This window comes from Pezoporus flaviventris, unplaced genomic scaffold (genome assembly GCF_033815535.1).
Source record: "Pezoporus flaviventris isolate CSIRO_AGI_PZ_B2104156 unplaced genomic scaffold, CSIRO_AGI_Pfla_v1 ptg000083l, whole genome shotgun sequence".
Classification (NCBI taxonomy): Eukaryota; Metazoa; Chordata; class Aves; order Psittaciformes; family Psittacidae; genus Pezoporus; species Pezoporus flaviventris.
In genome coordinates, this window is record NW_026892631.1 from 1,146,814 (window position 1) to 1,167,955 (window position 21,142).

Consider the following 21,142-nt stretch of genomic DNA (forward strand, 5'->3'; position numbering starts at 1 on the left):
TGCTAATATTCATTAAATTAATATTTGTTTGCTTGTGATTTTTTCTTTCTTTATATGCAACCATTAATTATAAAGATAAGAAAATGATTGGGAGGAAACTAAATGATAGAGTGTTAGAAATGTAGAATGATTCAAAATATTAATGTAATGCTAAGGATGGCTGGGTAACAAATGGTACATTTGCCAGTATGCTTGACCTGACACAATTAATATTCCAGGTCATGCTTGGGTTTCCATGATGGAAGGTCTGAGGCAGGGAATTCTAGGAGAAAAATACATCTATGGTATAACTCATTTCTCTCTCTTTTTTATAATTTTTATTTTCCCTGACAAGTCAGAACCATAGTTTAAAAAAAAAATAATATCTCTGCTTACACACCTCATTTGCTGTGTTCACCACTGGGCCACCATTCGCCAGAAGGGCCTGAAGCAAGGAGGTCAGTAAGAAGCTATTAGCAGAGTCCCCTCCTGAGATTTCTTTGGTCTTATTGAGGTGGAAGTTAGCATGACAGTACTGCAAATAACTCAGTTGTAGGGTTTTTAACAGTTAGCACAGATTTCCCCATAGTATTTGTCACTTTAGGAAATTGTTCCTGGATGTCATGGTTTAACCCCAGCTGGCAACTAAGCACCACCCAGCTGCTTGCTCATCTGCCCCGCAGTGGCATGGGGAAGAGAAATGGAAGAGTAAAAGTGAGAAAACCCATGGGTTGAGAGGAAGACACTTTAAGTGGTGAAGCAAAAGCTGCACATGCAAGCAAAGAAAAAACCAAGGAATTCCTTCACCATTTCCCATGGTCAGGCAGGTGTTTGGCCATACCCAGGAAATCAGAGCTCCATCATGTGTAACGGTTGCATGGGAAGGCAAACGCCATCACTGTGAATGTCCCCCCTTCCTTTTTGTTCCCCCAGCTTTATATGCTGAACACACCATATGTATGTGCTATCCCTTGGGTCATTTGGGGTCAGCTGTCCTGGCTGTGTCCCCTCCCAACTTCTTGTGCATCCTCAGCCAACTTGCTGGTGGGGTGGTGCGAGAGGTAGGAAAGGCCTTGACTCTCTGTAAGCACTGCTCAGCAATAACAAAAACATTCCTGTGTTGTCCCCACTGTTTCCAGCACAAATCTCATACACAGCTACTATGAAGAAAATTAACTGTAGCCCAGCCAAATCCAGCACACTGGAAGGGAAGTCCCAGAAAGCTGACTTTGACAAAGTCCCGTCTTAGTTGTAAAGAACATGGGTACAGAAAAATGTGTCATTCTCCCTGCAGACAAGTTGCTTTTTGTAATCTATTATAGTATTTTGGAGGGTAACATATTTTCTTACAGATGAAAGGTGGAGAAAATAGTGGGATTTGTATTTGAAAATAGTGGGAATAGTATGATAGTAATATCTCAAGACAGATATTGCTACCATTGAAAAAGCAGCATTAACCACAATGGCATTGTAGTTCAGAGAATATCGTGTTAAAGTAGGGAAAAGATGAAGTAACGCTTTTAAGACATTGTACTGGTCTCAAGAAGATAAGCAAATTTATTAAGTACCAAAGGCTTTGATCCTCCAGATTCTCAGATATCTGCAGACTGCCAGCTCTCTGCAGAGGATAGAGTGAATAGGGCATTCATCAGCACACAGCATATGTGCAAGATATTACAAAAATAAGACTCTGATTTGACAAGATATTTAAAAATGAATGGAAGCCGTTTGCCAGAGATTGGTCTGAACTGGGAAGTAAAAGCAAGCTCATCCCCTTGTCTTTCCTGCCAAACTTTGCCAATTTTAAATCTAGGCCTAAAACCGCACCACAAACCTTGGGGAATTTAGAGTAAATTAGTATTAATTTTATCTGTCTGGATACTAACTCTGCTGATTGCTCTGCTATCTGTCTGATTGAATACTTCAATGTATATAATTAAAATGTAAAGTAATTAACAAGGGTTGCTTGAAAATTATTATTTAAAAATGCACTTCATAATCAATATTGACCCAGATCTTACAAAGATTTTCAGCTGTAGCAGAAGCGACAACTTTCAAAGTGTCCAAGTGGCCTCACTAAATCCATTTTCATCATTGGTACACTATCTGTGCATGTTTAACCTGAGAGTACGTAAAAAAAAAGAACAATAAAAGGTGCCTCTTTGTTAAGACACCTTTCAGCAATAATTCAAAAGACACTGCTTCAATGGATTCCCCAGCTATTATGGCTAATTTTGGTTTCATTAAAAGTGCTAAAAACCAAATGTATTTGCACACCTGGAGATATTTAGTAGCATTTCAGTTTCTGAATCCTGTATGAGCTATAGTTTTTTTACTGCCAAACATTTAAACAAAAGAAACATCAAGTAAAATATACATAGTATCTCAATATAGATTGCAAACTGCAGTTTCAGAAAGCCATTGTACTCCTGGAGCCATTTATACTTGCTCTTAATATGACTAACAGAGGCAATGCTGTTTCCTAGAACTCAGCCAGCACATGGCTTTAAAGTTATTCTTGCCTATAATTCTTCAGAGGAAAATCAGTTAATTTTTTTAAGATATTGTACTTTTCTATGCTGGAGAAACAAAAACCAAAAACCAAACCTGTGCTGTGTAGGTTGGAAAAATCTTATGGTCTTGGGGGGGGGGGGTCAAAATTTCCTTCCCAGTTTGCTCTTTGGATTGTACTGTGAGAGAACAGTAGCTCTCCCACTAGCTGGGGAGCTCTGAAGACTCATGGCATGGCTAGAACACAGTCTGTACATTAGGTAGGATACAACAGCTGAATATTGATGGTGTAAGAATGGTTAGAAAGATGAAGTAAAATACTATGAGCAGTTCAGTGAAATGTGAAAAAAGGTAGTCATGAGCAATCACTTTTCTATTTTACTGTCCTTAACAGAGTGAAGGCAAAATTTAATTGATCTGAAAGTAGGCAGATCTGATGACCATGGTAGGACTAATGAGTGAAGAGCCATAACAACCATGGCATAGAGATGGTTTGTATATCTCTAGCATGGAATCTAATTTGTATGGGCGAGCTTTGCTGTGGCATTTTATATTTGAGAGAACATCTGTAACAAATATATAGTGTAAATGCATTCAGTAATTCTGGAACAGTGCAATAAAGCCCGAGACAACATATGAAACTTGTGTTTATGTAGCACTTAGAGGTCAGCGAGTGTTCACAAGCAAAAATGTACTGGGCTGATAAGAAAATTGCAGTAGGGCAATGTATGAAATAGCACAAAATAATAACACTATGAGAATCTGTAACTTTAGGAGATGTTTATGTGAGTGAGAGCCAGACTTCTAGAACCAAACTTTAAGGATGCAGCTGGATTTAACAAATCATACAGATAGAGCTGTAATTTCGTATTTACTCCAGGGATCCTGCTTGCTAGCTATTTGGAGCATGGAACCCTGCCATTTTAGTGTGGCATCCTGAAGAGCTAAAGGAACAGCCAGTGGTTGTTTGGCATACACGTTTCTACCACTTCCCTCTATTCATGTCCTCTTTCCCATTGCACATTTAGACTGTTAGTGTAGAGGAATAGTTTATAAGGTTTGCACTAAGAAGGGAACATTTAACAGAGGGCCAAAATAAAATGTCATTAGGGCCAGATCACTTAGGGAGTTCAAGAATATAGCCCATAACATTTTGAATAGCCCAACAATATTTTGAATAAGCTACCATCTCAGAATATTTTTGTCCCCATTAAACAATATGTTTTATATCAGCCTTATTTAACTGTTTGGGCAGAAGAAACTGGAACCTCCCAGTAGGATATGTTAATGAAAAATGCATTAGAGCTAATTGAGGAGCGTTCAGTCTTCCCAGCCCCAAGAGATTAATACTTTATGAGGAAGCTGAAGCTCTATTTAGTTTTCTTATGGGTCCTCAGTATTTTTTCAAAGGAGAAATGTAAGATTTTAGACATTTAGTCTTTTCCTTACCTTTCCCAACATCACAAAACTGATTTCTTTTCCTACTATTTTGATTCAATACATCTTAGCAATTAAAGCTATGATAAAAGCAAAGAAGTATATATTTTAACTAAGCAAATATACTTTGAAAGTCTTAAGAATATTCTGAGTATACTGTTACAAAAAATATCCTTAAATCAACACAGTATCTTTAATTTTTGCCAGGTGTATTTTAAATATATGTCATCTGTTTTATAAGAGATTTAGTGGCTTTGTGCAATATGGTGTAAGGATTCTCACATTTAACAGTTCATAATTAATTCTGTACACTCACGTATGTCTATTTGAGATTTGTTTATATATAAATAGAAAATCCCTACATTTATAGGAATGATTTGGGAACAGTCGAATGATTTGGGAACAGTCTGTCACATAACTTTGACTTGCTAGATAGTCACAGACTGTTAATGACACGGATTACTAGTTCAGTATTTGAAATTTATGCTTTGTATCAGTAACTGTTATATTAGATCACACTGGTGATGCAATTAATAATGTATCCTGAAAAAATAAAATATCAAACTTAGTGAAGAATGAATCTTTTAGCTTAATTCACAATTCAGAAATTTTTATTCAACGTTCTTGTTTTTCCCAAGTTGTATACCATTAAAACTGAATACATTTGAACAGTGAAAGGAATTTTATGTGAACATTTTGTTGGAAAAAAGCAATTATTTGCTGTTGATATTCCATCAGTTTTCTTGTATTTTCCCTTAACTAATGACTCATTTTTACTTTTTAAAAAGTAAAGTTTTGTCCCCCTTGTGAGTCAGCCATCACAGAGTTTAAAAGGACAAGAGTTATCTTCCCCTGCATAGGTATTTATTTTACTCTTTTAAGTATGTGTTTGGAAATAAAAATATTTTTTTGTTCCTGTTGCGTAGAGGAACTTTTAAAGTACACAACTATAATGGTTTGCCTTTAAAACTAGATGCAAATTTGTACACTTTTGTTTTTCTTTTATAATGGAAACCTGGCATGTTTGTTTGACTATTGCTGTGGAAGGTTGAAGATTGAATGTGACAGAAAGAAAACATGAGTTTGAGGTAGAGGAAGCTCTTTCTTACAGAAAATGAAAGTTACCCCCATTTGAAGGACTGAAACCCAGATTACGTTACATTGCCCTATTTAACCTCTTTTGTAATGCAGAGATGTATTTACACTATAAATCTATGCCAAATCAGTAGTTGTCAAAAAGACTGTTTAGAACTGTTTGATTCTATGATTCTATGGTTATATAGTTTTTTTTTTAAATTGGTTTGATTTGTAGAATAAATGCAAGAGGGAGTTCTAAGTTAGTTGAAGTCAAAGATATCCCCATTTTCTGCTCAGATTCCAGGCATCTACAATTCACCTTTCAGAAAATCCCCAGATCCAATGGAGCTGCTGCTACGGAAGTCAAAGCCATTGAGCCACAGACAGCAGCAAACCAAGAGTCCTCTTACCTCTGAGCTCTACGACTGGCCAACTTGTAAAAGGCCTCCGACTTTCTCCACAGGACAGCCCTTGCCAGCTATCATCAGACAGAAACCTCAGGTAATATTTTTCAGTGTCTCTGAGGCAGCTTTTGTTGATACCTTTTATCATAGATAATCGTAGAATATCTCAGATTGTCGAGTCCAACAACCCCTTTTCTGGATTTGTTTTTTTTTTACATAGATCAAGTGCTTACATTCGGGATATAAAGTCTTTGAAACAGATTTGTCTTAAAGAAAAAGAAATCTAGGTGATTCGTAAAAACAAGGATGCATGATTCTTCATACTTTTGTCCTTTGGGGAAAAAATGTCATTTCCAATATTTAAAAGGGAAGACCTGATATAATTGCATATCATTATTATGATTCATTAGAGGTAGGAGTCTAAATTTCCAATTTTAAAACAATAAAAATAGGATAAATGAAAAATAATAGGATAAATGAAAAATAATAGGATAAATTAACCAGTTATGATAACTTTTTCCTCATTTTTCAATTGTTTTCCATATAAAAGCCAAGAAACATCCTGCCCATCTCTTTTCATTCCTGCTCTTTTGTGTCCACTAGTTGTGTGTCAGCTTTAATTACATACATTTCTACATTTTAATCTGCAACAGAGCAAAGTTGCCCCTCTCCTACTCTTAGCGTCGTGGTCTCAATTTTTATTTCATCTCCTGTCAACACATGCTGCAGATAGCTTTGTTTCTTTTCTATAAAGTAATAGAGATCTCTGAGATAATGCATCAGTATGAATATCCCACAAGATGCCAGAACAGCTTTTGCCACCTGATTATCAAAACCTGCTGGGCATATGCCGAATATTCTCAGCAGACAGACTTCTGTAACCTTTATGTTCCTGACTTGATGATAAGACAATGACATGTAGCTTTTGCCAGTAAATGCCTTATGAAGTTACTTTTGGGATAGAAGTATTCTCTTTCCCTCTATTCTGAAGAATTTCTCAGTTTGTCCAATCTACTGAACTTTCTACTTACCACACACGTATACTTTTAGTGCCTGTTTGACTTTGAATGACAACATCTTCAGAACCTCTATTTTGCTTAGAAAGACAACATTTCTAAATGTGTCCTTCTCAGTAACTTTGACTGAAGATCCACTCTGCTTATGACATTAAAGGTCAACTTCAGAGCAGTTCTCTTTGTTCTTCCCTCCTTATGTTCTCCTCACCTTGACTGCATGAGCTTCCTCATCGAATGAACTCAGCTCACAGTAGAATTGAGACAAAGTGTGAGCCCACAAACAGTTTGGGTGATCAGGGAGTTTGGGGTTGAGATAAATACGATGTTATAGCTTTACCTTCTGGGACCAAAGGGGCTATGACAGTCCTTCAGCAGGATGTGACTGAATGCCCTGTCTCTCAGGACAGAGGGCAAGATTTTGCTAGTGGACATGGTAAAGGAATCATGCTTTTAAATAAAAAGGGAACTCAAGGTTTTCCATTGTAAAACTGTATATGAAGTATCTTACAAGCTTCTGCTTGGGTTTGGAATATTTTACAGACCTTTCTAAGTTCAGACACATGCACAGCAGTGGTGCACAGATAGCCTTTTAGAACAAACCAGAAGAGTTCTGTTTATTTTCTGCACCTCAAAGAGGGAATTTACTATATAATACTTTAATCCTTTCCGCACCCTGGGATGTACACTGTGGGGTAAATTTTCAAAGCACAGAGCGTGGATTTAGCTGCGCGACTCTTATTGATGTTAATGGGAGTCACACGGCTAAATCCCTACACAGCACTTGGACAATTTAGGGTTGTGTGTCTAAGAAAGGACACTGGTTTGAGCTGATGAAACAGCTGGAAATGAAACCCCATCAGAGCACATCATCCTGAAAGTTGTCTGGTGTGACAATAAGAAATTTAATTACTAGATATACTTGTGTCCTAGTTCTCTGTGGTAACACTTCTGCACACCAAGCTTCTTTTTCTAACATCTGTCCAGCCCACTGTGACTCACTTATTATTTTACTGCAGGTATCTAAAATTTGTATTACCTATACGGTTCAATATTTTTTATGAGAATGTCAAAAAGAATAAAAATTAACTGTTTTTCACCTTTCACTTTGGGAAATAAGTATTTAGCAGTTTATACATAATCTCTGTGTGTGTAAGATAGTGTATTTAAAATAAAAGTTTAAATATACTTAGTTAGATCTATCATTTTTATTATTGAGTTATGAGTTAACTAGAATTAGTTTGATGGAAACACAGATAATGCTAAAATTAGTCATTTGCTCAAGAAAAGGCATTAATAACAGAAAGCACATTGCCATTTTGAGGGGATTTTTTGAGGGCATGCTGGGATGGGACAGCGAAAAATATGTTATTTCTGCTTCTGTGTTTCTGTTCTGTTTCTAAATGAATATGTAGTTTCTGTTTCTATGATAGAAAGAACTAAAAATGCTGATCTGCTAAACTTTATTTGACAAACCAGTCAGTAGTGAGATTTATGCTACTCAGTACAAATCCCAAACATAAAACACAGAGTTACACGAGTTGTTTCCAGGGTGAAAACTTGGTTGAGTCCATCCCTTCCTCTCCTAGCCTGACCTCTGCAGGAAGATTTCCATTTTGAAGCAGGATTCCTGAAATGTTTGCATGTGCATAGACACCATTCTACCACAGATTCCACAAATCTTGTAAAATGGAAAGAGATAAGTGGATTTTTTAGAGGTCTTGCCATTTTAGATATATTCCTTAGGTGCCTATTGCTAGGTAAGTTTCCTCAAATACATTATTCAGAGTAATGGAAAAATCCACAGGCGATGTTTAGTATTATCTTAGTATTCTAACATATATATCCCACTTTCATTAGTGATGACACAGACTTGCTTGAGAGACCTTTGCTTAACTGTACTCTTTTCCTCCTCCTCTCTAGTAATTTCCTTTGAACTATGGATCAAGAAAGAGTTAGAAGGTCTTAGAAATTAAAGGTGGAATAACTGCTTTGCTTAGGTAGCTGATTTGGCCCTACACTGGTGGAATATGAGACAATATTTTCCAATGAAGAAGAAATACAATAATATGAAAGACTATTTCCTAAAAGCAAACATATTTATTATGACGTTTGGTAATAGTACATTTCATTCTTATTTCCTTTACATACCCACTTGGCACAAATATCTTGCAATAAAGAGTATTAATCTTTTTATGTTCAGTTTTACACTATTTTTACAACTTGATCATCAGATTAGGTATTACTAGAACATTGCTTACTAGTGTTAATGGTTCTAGTGTTGATTATTCTTTCACAGGTGATAACACTTTTCATTCTTTTTTTGAAGAGTTCTTGTGGTCATTTTAAATTAGCATGTATTTTTACCTAGAATATAGAAGCAAGAAAATCACTGCAAGAAGCGTAAATATTATGCTGATGTGCTTACTAGGACCTTTAAAGCAATTTCCAGACCATGGTGCTGTGCCTTTAAAAAGTAAAGTTCCAATAGAAATCCATTAACTACTTTCAAATACAGCAACCCTCCTGTCCAGCTGTGAAAAGTACTAGATGATACTTATTTGCCATTTGTGTTATTTACGGTCCATGACTTTTATGGTAACTGGTTCCTATTATTGGTTTCTATTAATGTAAAACATAAGTGAACATAAATGAGGCGTGAATCATTTCTTTTTATTAGCCCCACAGTCTTCACTCAGTGCTTGCAGTAACTCCAGCTGTGACTTGTTAGTGATAACCTATTTAAAGAAGGATATCTTTAAGAATAAAGGGTGTGATTAAGAGTCTTTGTCTATTCATAGTTTCAGAAGGTTTCACTAGTTCATTGCAGGATCAACAATGATGAAAATAAATTAAAAATTCATTAGCAACACTTCTAAATCCAAAATTGCCACTAAACTGTCCTGAGCATGATATAGCACTAATTATACTTCAGGTAAGTTCTCACTGGTTAGTACTAAAAGCAAGACATAGGATATGTCACTTTGACAGCACAGGAAAGAGCTTCTTGCTGCTATTTAACTGTGTTAAATGGTAAAAGTTGATATGATCAGTTATTAAACAACATAGTCTGTAAAAAAGGAATTAGTATATATAGAGATTTGTGGAAGAATTACAAGCTTGCTTTTTGTTTTTAAAGAATAGTGAAATTAATGTGGAATTAGACATTTTAAAAATAGGCTATATGCCTATATTATTTAAGTCAGTAGTTTGAATTGTATTAGAAGAATTATATCTTAAGTCATGTATTAAGTTACCTTCCAGATAGCTTTAGAGTTCAATTGAAAAGACCATGTTCTTTAAGGTAAAACATTTATCCTGTCAAAAGGAAAAGACTTCAGCTTTCTACTTAAACAGAATCTAGACACAGTTAATACTTGTGTATCAGATTTCATTTCACCCATACCTTTTTTCTAAGGAAAAGCTAAGTTTTCGTAATCAGTTCTAACAATTTATTAGTTTAAAATAATAAATATTTATTAGTAGCTAAATAAAACTGGAGGGGACCTTTCTCTTTGGAGCTTTAGAACATGTTATCAAACTTTGTGTTATCTGTAACTCTCTATCAAAATGAACTGCTTTAATTATTTTGGAGGAAAAGTCTTGCTACACTTCCCACACATTCTGTGTCCTCTTTCTTTCATCATTGATATGTCACGAATAAAAGAAGCAAAGGAAAGAACTGTAACCCTACAATAAAATACATTATACTATACCTTTCAGGGGCCTTTCCGTGATACTGCTGAAGTATTTTGGCAGCGCCACAAGCCTTTGGAACCAACCTTGCACATGGCAGCATTCATCGATTCACCACTGGACAAGGGCAGAGAGGAAATGAAAAGGGAGGATTGGGGAAACTGCATACATGACAAAGAGTAAGTTCTTTGTTTTTTTCTTATATTATGAGAATGCTTTCTTTATTCTGTTGTTTTCAGAAACCTTTCATGCCTGACAAAATGAAATGTCAAACCTGACAGCTTACTAGCAAACATTCTATGAACATCCTTCTAAATTCTGTGTCCTTAGATTATAAACTGCTCAGGACAGAGACCCTATCTTGTAATTGTGTGCCATGTGCCATCCGTATCTATGAAATTATAGAAGAACTTGTAATACTAATAATAATATGGGGTGCAACAGATGGGTTTCATGGGAAATAAGAAAACAAATGCAAATTCTGTTTTACCACATGCACTTTGCCAAGGAAAAAATACTGGTTGGTCTTCGTATTCAGTGAGTTAACAGATTATGTGAGGGAAGAATGGTATTGCATGCCAAAGAGACTTGCTTTCTCCCCCAGGAAGTTAACAAAGCTCACTTGGAAGGGGCAGGAGCATATGTTGCACATGTTAGAACATGTAATCATTTGTAAAACTGTATTCATCTTTGAAGCAGTTTGGTTTCCTAAGCCATCGCATCTGTAATAGTGTCAGGCAGACCAGTTCTTTTCCGTACAATCCCAAATGCAGACATAATTCATGGCAAAAGATTTAAGGCTTCTGACCCAAAAGATTTAAGGCTATTGACAAAATATTTCCATTTCTTTTCTCATCATGATGGAACTCTCTTGTCCAGTCATAATAAAGGCCTGTTAAGTCACTTGCACTGGGTTTGTCATTAACTAGAAAAAATTGATGTTTTGTCAATTTTTCCCTTGGATTCACTGCTCTTGGCAATCCTCTGGCACTTTAATACCAGAATTCAGGATAGAAAGGAATCACTTTTCCTCATGAGCAGCTTGTGAACCACTGATTCACTGGAAGACAATGCTTTACTATCTTTGATCTGTTTCAAACTTTTCCATCAGCTCCATGCTGCTATGTGTTAGGACTAGTACTTAAGAATGCCAGAATCAATTTCATTTGCATGGTTTGGCTTTTCTAATTTTATTGTTGGATCATTTTCCTGATTTAATATTAGCTTTAAATAGAAAGAAAAAAAAATCTTAGTTTGGCTTCTTTTCCACATTTAGGCAACGGTATTCTTTATATTTGGTGCAAAAAATGAGATCTAGTACCTTCTATTCCTGTGGTAACAAAACTGTAACTGAGTTAAGTTACAAGTAAAAAATAGACTTCTGGTTTCTACTCCTCTTTGTGTTCTTTTATTTATTGACTGATTCATTCAAAGTGAAGATGGATGATGTTCTTCATTTAAAGGCGTAACTATAATGCCCAGTCTTTATTTGATGAGGTTTACCCCAGACACTACTGTGCCAGCAGTGTCAGAAGGTCAGATCTCATAATAAATATTTTTCTGGCTGTCTTCAGTGAGCGAATTGTGAAGCTTTGGTCCTGTACAGTTAAAATTTGAAGCCTCCAACTTAGATATTAATTGACATGGGATCTTTATTTACCTTATGGGTAAAGAGGCATTTAGAGCAATCCTTAATGCACAGAAGCAATGTCCTAACACCAGTGATGCTCAGCTTCATGCATGCTAAATGTCTAGTGTATTATACATTTTCAGGCTGTGATCATTCTGTCTGTGGTTCATTTTCAACCAACCATGGAAGGATCACATCTGTAACCTTGAAAAGGTGATGACAGAGTTGCAGGTCATCATCAGGACTTACGCTCTCTAGTAATGCTGCAGCTGCTGTGTGGGATGCTGGTCTCCAGGGAGAAGTCTGCAAAGGGTTACTCAGATTCTGCAGTAGCTTTTTTTCCTCACCAGTGTCTATTATAAATTGAAAAAAATTCTGTCTCAGATTTCTATGTAATTGTGTACTTCAGGACTGTATTTCTTCCTGGTAGTGCTTCCTATGTTGATTATTCTTTTGTTTTAGAAAATAAGGAGGGAATGAGCAGCAGAAGTATGTGGCATTTGTTGGGAAAGCTTGTTTGTGTAAGATGAAGTCCTGAATACTGTGTGATATCTTTTGAGATAGACAAATTGTCAGTGTATACCTGCAATTTCCAACAAAATTCAGAATTCCCAGTTGCCTCTGATTATCAGGGTGCTTTAAAGCAGAAATGTTTTCTCTAAGTGTTTCAAGCTCTGAGAAAGTTATTGCTTCTGATATAATGCAGAAATAATTGACAAAGATATGGGAGAGTTTGTGACAGACAGAAGCAGTACAAATGAAAGTAAGAGAGAATGTTGTGCTTCCTTAAAGCAACTGCTGGAATTGAGCAACTGAGTAATCTACCCTAATAAGAATGATTCCTTTTTTCATGTAATTGAAGCTGTTACTGCCTTATTGTGATATTTTTCATACAAATGAAGTGATTTCCCCCTCTGCTTCAGTAGGAATGACAATTGGACTCCTTCGGGATAGCCTCTTAATAAAGTAGTGTCTAGTTTGAGACACCAACTGCTGGATCTAGCAGATTTATATCACTAAGCGTGAAAATTTCTATATTCAGTTGCGTGCAGCTGCACTCTGGACTAAAAAAAAAGTAAATTATTTTCATTAACATTGCTAAAATCTGTCTCACATAACATGCCTCATGCTTCAAAATATACAATTAAATATCTTTATAAAGTCAGCATACATCAGAATGAGTTGCAATGTGGTGATAGAATAGGGGTAAACCAGCAGTAGTGTAAGGCTGAGGTTTCTTGATTTACTGTAGTCTTCTGGTGTGACACGGCAAGTCATCTCAGCTTCTGGCTATGTCCGTGCTCTTTGCTGCGCTGGAGATAGCCAAGCCAGTCCTGAACGCACTGGCAAGCTTGTGTGCAGCAGCGGTGCAAGGTTTGCAAACCCTGCCTCTCATGTGCTTTGTGAACACTGCAGGAGAATGTTTTGGTTAGAACCAGGTTAGGGGCTTCTGTGCTGTGCAGTGCTGTGCACAAAAGATGCACTTACAGAGAAGTTAGTGATCTAAATAAGCTCTATGCTTCAGTGGTATGAGCTGCATGGTATTAATGGTAATAACATTTAAAAATCAGGGAACTTCAATAAGATTTAAGAGTTTAAAAAATCCTTAAATTTCTACATTTGTAAGATCTTTTCCTGTATTTCTGATTTAGCTGTAGTGAAAATGGCTTCTACATTTAAAGTCACACAAATATAACACATCTGAAAACTTTCTTCATATGCTTTGCGACTTCAGCAATCTGCATATTTTCCGGACTGTCATTGTATTGTGATAAACAGGGATTATCATATATTTTCAGACAATGTTTTCTTAACAATTCAACTTCTATTTGTAACTCTTCCATTTATTTTAATTACTAGCACAGTGTGCAACATTTATTAATCAGCAGAGTCTTTTTAAGTTAAAATACTAAATTAGCTAACCCCATTAACACAGAATACTCCAAACAAGCAGTAATAGGAGAGGTAGTTACTGTGCAAATTGTATTATACATGCGGGTGCTCTAGGGCACAGTTAAGCATGATTACCCTCTTTTGATCCAGTATTCCTCTGCTTCTTCCAGCTAATTTCCACTGGAAATTTACAAAGTGGTGCCTTCATTTTTCCATCTTAATTTTTCTAATGAAGTTCTGGTACTTTATAACACTGGGGATGCAGATAATAAGTCTGTGCATAATTAAGAAGTTCCAGAATTTACTACAGAAGAGATCTTTTATTTCCTGCAGGAACTAGACTATGTTTTCCTTTGTCACTTTACATTATTGCAGAGAGGAGTTAAACAAAAAAGCCAGAAGATACTTAGATTTACTGATGTTAGGATAAAAGTGACTGATAGTTGATTAAAAAGTATGCAGTTAGTATATTGCTGTGGACAATATGTTTAATAATGCACGCAAAATAAGTTTCTTACGGCAAGATACTGCAGTAAAAGTAATCTGACTAGATATGTTAAACAAAATATTCTGTCTTTATTTTTGTGAATAACATTTTGATTTTAATATGCACTCATTATGAACTAGATAATGGCTGTGCTGCTGCACTTGTTTTGCTATGGAAAACCATTGTATTTCTTCCTTTGTTCCCTCAGTGATAAGATAGACGTTGTTGGGTTTGATAATGAAATTACTTCAGGTATAACACAAATTTGAAAGCTTAAAATTAATTTCATGTTTTATTTAAAGAAAATAAAATATAAAAGAGTGACAACTTTCTGATAGAGAAGTACAGTTTGTTTGAAGCTAATTGTTCATGGTCTTCTTCAAAGTAAGGTAAAACTGGTTTATTCAAGTTAGATCAACACAACAAGGAATTGAATTGCTCCTGTCTAGAACCACAATTTGACACCACATTGTGCTTCTAAAGTTAAGATTTTGGTAGCATTTTTACTACTAAATTGCAAAACTGTACAGTACATACAAATATTATGAAAGTCTGAAAAACCACATAAGCAGAATATTCCTTCTAGTTCAGGGGTTTTAATATTTCTTATTGTGTCCTGGTAGTGCAGCATGTATGGCAGTCTGTCAGGAGATGTACTGCCAGTTCTTTCTCAGAAACCTGGGTAAAGTCTGAAGCATTTCTGGTATCAGGATTACCTGTTTGTCCCGCTAAACGGCCGGGATTTTGCCTCTTAGGCAGGTCCAGAAAACATGCTGAAGGACTACTCTTTTTTTTGCCAGCGTTTAAATTCAAGAGGAGGTTAATGCCTCTGAACTGTGTCCTGTTGGTATCATACAGCATCGGGATGGTGCCACCCAGCACTAAATGATGGATCTGACAAATCCTCCTTCCTGTTTGTGCTGCTGCTCTCTCGTTTCACATTGTCATAGACAGAACCCAGTATCTACTGCTGCTTCTGTCATCTGGTCAATCCAATTGGGAAGTCTTCAGTGTCTAAAATGCTTCTTACATCTCCTGTAACAATAGTGAGAGATAACGGAGGAAAGAAATGGTAGGTGAGGCATGCAGGAGGAAAGAGCACGAGGGCGTAAAAATGTGGAGAAAAGAAGGATTAGAAAGGTGAAATTAATCATAATGAATAGTAGGGAGTTGCAGGATAGGATGAGTGAAGGGAGAGATAATTGTTAACAAATATCTAGAATATCTTTCAAAATTCAAATACATGCCACTAGCAGCTGTCAGCTCCAGGATTGGCTACTATGTTGAGGCTTCTAGATCTTTTTTATGCTTATTAGGTTCAACATAGTGTGGTCTTGGCAACCATGCAGCTGGCCTTCATTACCAGTGATTCTGCCAGCTCTGGTCTGGTGCTCCCTCAGGTTATCTATGTGTAATACTGCCGTTTGTAGAACCTGAGGCCTTTTCCCATTTTTAGTTCCAGCTTTTTCCCCCTGTCTTGAATGTATTCTTTAGCATATCTCTCATTCAAGCTTTTGTCATGGGTGAAATGAAATAATTTTTCAGTTCTAAATTTATTTCTTGTTCAACCCCCCCTTAAATCATCAACTTTTGGAAAGACTCAACTTATGCTGTGTTTTATGGCATAATATAACACCAGTATGGAATTTAATTCTTTTTTGATCCTGCTACTACTATCTCTGTCATATTTACTGAAAACCTTTCAGGATTTCTGAATTTACATTTAAATCGCAAGGAAAGGCTGAAGCACAGATGTTAGAATCCTGAGAGTGAGCTTTTTGAGGAAAAAATTACTAAGGTCTAAATTTGTGCGCATCATACGATTGTCTGGATTTAATTTTCTTCTCCTTCCATCACTGTCTTCTGTCACATTCAGAGCACATAATGTCATTAATTTGGGGAAAAGCTGTGTCAGGTGTATATACAGAGCTACTGAACACAATACCATTACTGAAGTCTTTTGCAGTGCTGTTGCTTTTTACTATTATTATTGGTTGTGGGGGTGTAATGACTTCTGTATGACTCCCATTAATTTGGTTACCCTACTTAACACAAAAAATTGTTTTAATGTTCTTTTTAATTACTTATTCCTATAGAGTAATGAGAATTCTTAGGTGCTTTAAACAGACAGTGAATTTGCAAGCATATGATCCTTTCTTGTAGTTAGATTGTTAGCACTATAATGATCTACCCACCTGGCTCTGACAGCAGAACTGCAGACAGGATTAAAGAAAGAAAGTTTCTACTTCAGGCTAATTTATACCATTATACTCTACTATATTTTAGTTATTTCAATTTTAGTATTTTTTTATTGTTCAATGTTCTTTATCAGAAATTCATAGTTGATTTAATTTTTCTTTTACTCAGCCATAGACATACATTCCAGGCTGTATGGCACATGCTCCACATAATAATGATCTTAGAGGAGATAATGCAGAAGATCACATTTATGCTAAACTATACATAGAACATGCTGTTAGTGCTACAATGTGTGTATAGTTTTGTTTGGAATCGTGGTAGAACATAGGATTACTGTGACCATTTTTTTGCCACAAAGACAAAGATTAACTGATCCACAGTAAAATCAAAACCTCTATGTAGGCAATTGTATAGGGAAAACTATAATAATTTACTTTATCTTTTAATTTTCTCTATTTTTTTGCCATTTTGTATATAAATTTTATGGATATAGCATTCCTGTTAAATTATTAATACAATGGCTCAACTACATTCTATGCATACATGGGCAAATCCCTAAATGGCTAGCCTTGTCTTCTGAGCTATCCAATCCCCTGAGAAAGCCAATTTTCTTTCATGTCTGAACAAAAGAAAAATGTACTATTAAAATGCAATTCAGAAGTGATAAAAACTGCAAGTGGAGCAGCCACTTCACAGCACCTTCGATATATTCTCTGGGACACTGGGGCCACATTAATTTTTTGTGTGTGTGTGATGTCTATCCCATGTGCAAATGAGCATTACAAGTACCATAATCTGTCTTATGTGAGAGTGTGCTTTCCCTTGAGTATACCCATGCTACTATAGCTTTGTATAATTTAAAAGTCTGCTAACTCAGTGGTTTTCTTTCTCTAACTTTACATGCCATTTGTTTGCGGTACTTCATGGATCAAATTGATATAGCTGGCAAGATTCTAAATGTGTTTCTTTTTACAAAGTGGAAAGAAAGAAATGTAATTTAAGCAAACAAACACTTAAACAGTTGCTGATGGATCAGTTAGTCCAAATAAAGAATTTTCTGAGTCTGTATCAGCTGAGAGACTAAAGGTATTTTAATCCCTATTTTATCAAAAACTTATTTGACTGTCTAACTCATAGGGATTCTAGATTCTGAAATGCTTTCAACTAGGAAAAGGTTTTACTTAACTATACCTGTTGTCATGGCAGTTGAAGTGACGTGTTAAAATTCTGAAGCATATACTTCTAATTTTACTGTATAATATTTTTTCCTGCACTTGTAGAATAAAGAATGCATGCTGCTTTTTCAGAAGACCAGCAATTATAACTTAATTCACAAGGTTTTACTGTTTATTAAAATGTACTTTTTTTGCTCTTGTGACTCTCTTGCAAACTGAAATAGGTGGAGCTAAGACATCTTTGTAGGGTCTTTTGCAGATCCTATACACACAAGAGATTATTCTCTTTCCTCCATACCATTTGCTGTGGAATCTACCCAGAAAACCTGCAGTTGTCCTTAAGAGTTAGGGACATCCATCTGAAAAACTGTTCCATGACCAAGGCAGGTAGCTGGAGCTTCACTGTTCGGTGGCACTATGCAAGCAGGGAGTCTGCCGTCAGTATGATCAAAGGTGAAGGAATCAGATTCCAAAATATTGCTAATTAGGACAGCATTATAACTTGAGAATTTAGCACACAATTTGTGAATACAGAAGAAATAATTGCTTTGTGGTCTACCAATACGTGAAAGTCAACAGTACTACTTGTATAAGTTTCTATTCTGCTAAATGACAGTACTGTTCATTTAGCTTTGATTAACAGATATCAAATCATGCATATCTAGTTTAAGGTACAAGTGAACCAAGTTACATGTTTGTACAGAAAGTCTTCATTTTATCCCAATGAAAGCCTGTATCTCTTTGCTTCAAATTTAATTTGGAAGCAGCTATAGGAGATATTGCAGTAATCCTCTGACAATAGTGTTCACAAATCATGTAGATGAGTCCCCCACTGATGAGTTTTAGTGGTGTTCTTGGCGGTCTTGGGGTAATAGTAGGACTTGATGATCTTAAAGGTCTTTTCCAACCTAGTTGATTCTATGATTCTGTGATTCTAGTATGAATGGGGAACATTAAGAATGTAGTCGAAAGTAGCAGGAACATATGTTCACGTCACCTTCTATAGCACTGGTATCTATGATTTCCATCATAGTGTTGCATCTAGAGTAGAGCATAATAGATTTTAAAATATTCTTGATTTCCAGATTTCTGCCATTTTCTTCGTATAACAAAGATAAGAAGTATGACCCATTGATTCATAGGTCAGGCAAATATGGCCATGAAGCATACGGAAATAAACACTTCCGAGAAGAAAATCCTAAGAAGTGGGTTGCAGGCAAGGTAAGTCACTGCAAAAATTAAAGTATAGCTTACTTTTTTAGATTGTTATCATATTAGAACTCGGTGAATTTGAGCCTTATCCAGAGATCATGGAATCCAATGGGAATCTTTCTAGCATGTTATAAAATTACACAGAGCAGATGCAATGAAATTTTGGATTTCCTCACCTCTTTTTCTGGTAAGTATGATTTGAGGAAGTTCAGCACCTACATGATAAGCATTTAAAAGCCTGATTGAATACAGCGTTGGTTATGTAAGTTTTGTGAAGTTCTGTTCTATCTGTGTTGCCTTTTCTGAGAGATTTTTCTCTCCCTGTAAGCAAGATTGCCTATTTACTCCTGCATATTAGGATGAACCTTCAGAAAATGATGGCAAAACCTGATTAATAACAATAAAAAAGCAAAGAACTTGAATTCTTTGTAAAATTCTAAAAACTAATGAATAGCCATTTTTTATTGTAAGATAGTCTCATAAAATTGCCTGCTTTGTCAGAAGCATCTCATATATTTCTGGTTTTGTAATGCTATGAGAGGTAATTTTCCTCAGAACATGTTCTAACATGTGTTTGTGTAACATTTGCATTACTTCTACTTGTACTGGGTATCATAATCTCATTAAAATTTCCCAGAAAAAGAAAGATAATGGAGTTGGTTGAGAGTGAACCACAGAGCCACAAAGTAAGTTAAGTGACTGGAGCATCATTTGTAGGAAGAAAGGCTGAGAGAGATGGAACTCTTCAGTTTGGAGAAGTTCAATGGGAGATCTTAGTAGTGTGTACAAACACCTGATAGGAGGGAATGAAGCAGAGGGAGCCAGACTCCTCTCAGACTCAGTAGTGTCCCGTGACAGGACAAGAGACAGTAGACACAAACTGAAATGCATGAAATTCTACCTGAGTTTTACTGTGAGCGTGACAGAGCACTGGCACAGGTTGGCCAAGGAGGTTGTGGAGTCTCCATCCTTGGAGGTATTCAAAACGCCACTGGATATGGTCCTTGAAATGCGCTCTAGCTGAGTAGGGGGCTTGGACTAGGTCATCTCAAGAGGTCACTTCCAACCTATATAATTCTGGAATTGTGTAAGATGTGATTACTTATTCCTCTGAAAGTAACTTAACCTGTGGAAACAACAAGTTCCAATGAATCTTGTTTTGAGAAGTAATATTTCTTAGAAGAATTCTTTATAAAAACTTGAAAAACTATCTCTGAGTAAAATTTTGGTATTTGAACATACATTAATTAAATCTCATTACAAATAAAGGCCCAGAGATCAAAATTCAAACAAAAAGATGTGACTTTGTCTTTCAAAAGCAGTAAGTGGAGGATATGACTGGCTGGACAGCCACAGCAGAAGTATGATCTATAAAAATGATCTAAAAGTCTTACTGGTGGTACTGATCTTGTCCTGTAAAGACTCTTACTTTCCCAGTTCTTGATCAGGCTCAGATGATGATATTAAACAATGTAAATATATTTATATTGAATACCATGTCACACATCGTATATATAATATTATATAAAATATGAGCTCAGCTGAAACAGCTGAACTCACTTTGCGTTAACTCAACACAACATACAGCCTTCCAACCCAATTCTAAATCAATATGACCCTTCCATTAGGAGCTGCTTACCCAGAGAGAGAGAAGAGAAAAGAGCTGGTTTTGACCTACCTGCTGCTTTAATGGTCATTATTATCAGGAAAACCAAACCAAACCAAAAAAACCACTTCCCCAAAAGACAAAACAAAACCAAATCTGAACCTCTTCACTACATTTTAATGGAAAAAGTTCCTATGTGCAGGTGGGAGGTCATACTTCCCTTACTGTTAAACTCGAAAGAAGTCTCTGTCACTTTCTTATTTCTCAGCTGTGTTCAAACTTTGTATATATGAGTGCTATGAACAAAATTATCCTGTTCTAATGAATCAAAAGGCTAAAAGGCATGTATGAAAATATTACCCCCCAAAATTTTTGCTTAACGCTTTGTCTGCTAAACACAGCCCTCCTTTGAAATCCCCATGAGATGATATTTTTGTGGAAGAAACTTCTATTACAACCTGAAAAGCTGACAACCCTGCTGTAACAAATATTCAGCTTCTGACAGTATTATATTACAGAAGTTTCTCTTATTGCTGCTGGTAAAGACAAACTACTGTGTAAGTTTTTCCAAGGAGTCAGTTCAGTTGTCAGTGGTCAGTGACCACTCTGAGCTGCTATGAGCTGGCTATTTTTAAACCACATATAAAAATGTTGCCCTGTATATGTTCATGAGCATATCCTAGTTGTATTTTCCTGAGGTTTTCATGTGTTTATAAGTATGCATTTTAATTCAAGTCACAAAAAGATTAGTATGTAAATTATATAATTACTTTAGAAACAAAATGAACAACAAAGCAAAATATTGCCTTGTTAAATTTCTTCC

At 35.9% G+C, this 21,142-nt stretch overlaps 1 protein-coding gene across 5 annotated transcripts in view; it reads left to right on the forward strand.

Annotated features, from left to right (window-relative positions):
• Positions 1–21,142, forward strand: part of SPATA17 (spermatogenesis associated 17) — an 80,977-nt gene that overhangs the window by 44,947 nt on the left and 14,888 nt on the right. For 3 of the 5 annotated variants that reach the window (XM_061475571.1, XM_061475568.1, XM_061475570.1), the window contains 3 exons: positions 5,302–5,505; positions 10,145–10,296; positions 18,587–18,722. In XM_061475571.1, coding sequence (XP_061331555.1) covers positions 5,302–5,505; positions 10,145–10,296; positions 18,587–18,722 — 492 coding nt within the window. Of the gene's footprint in view, positions 1–5,301; positions 5,506–10,144; positions 10,297–18,586; positions 18,723–19,430; positions 19,681–21,142 lie in introns of those variants that run through there. The other 2 variants (XM_061475569.1, XM_061475573.1) reach the window with 2 other exon arrangements.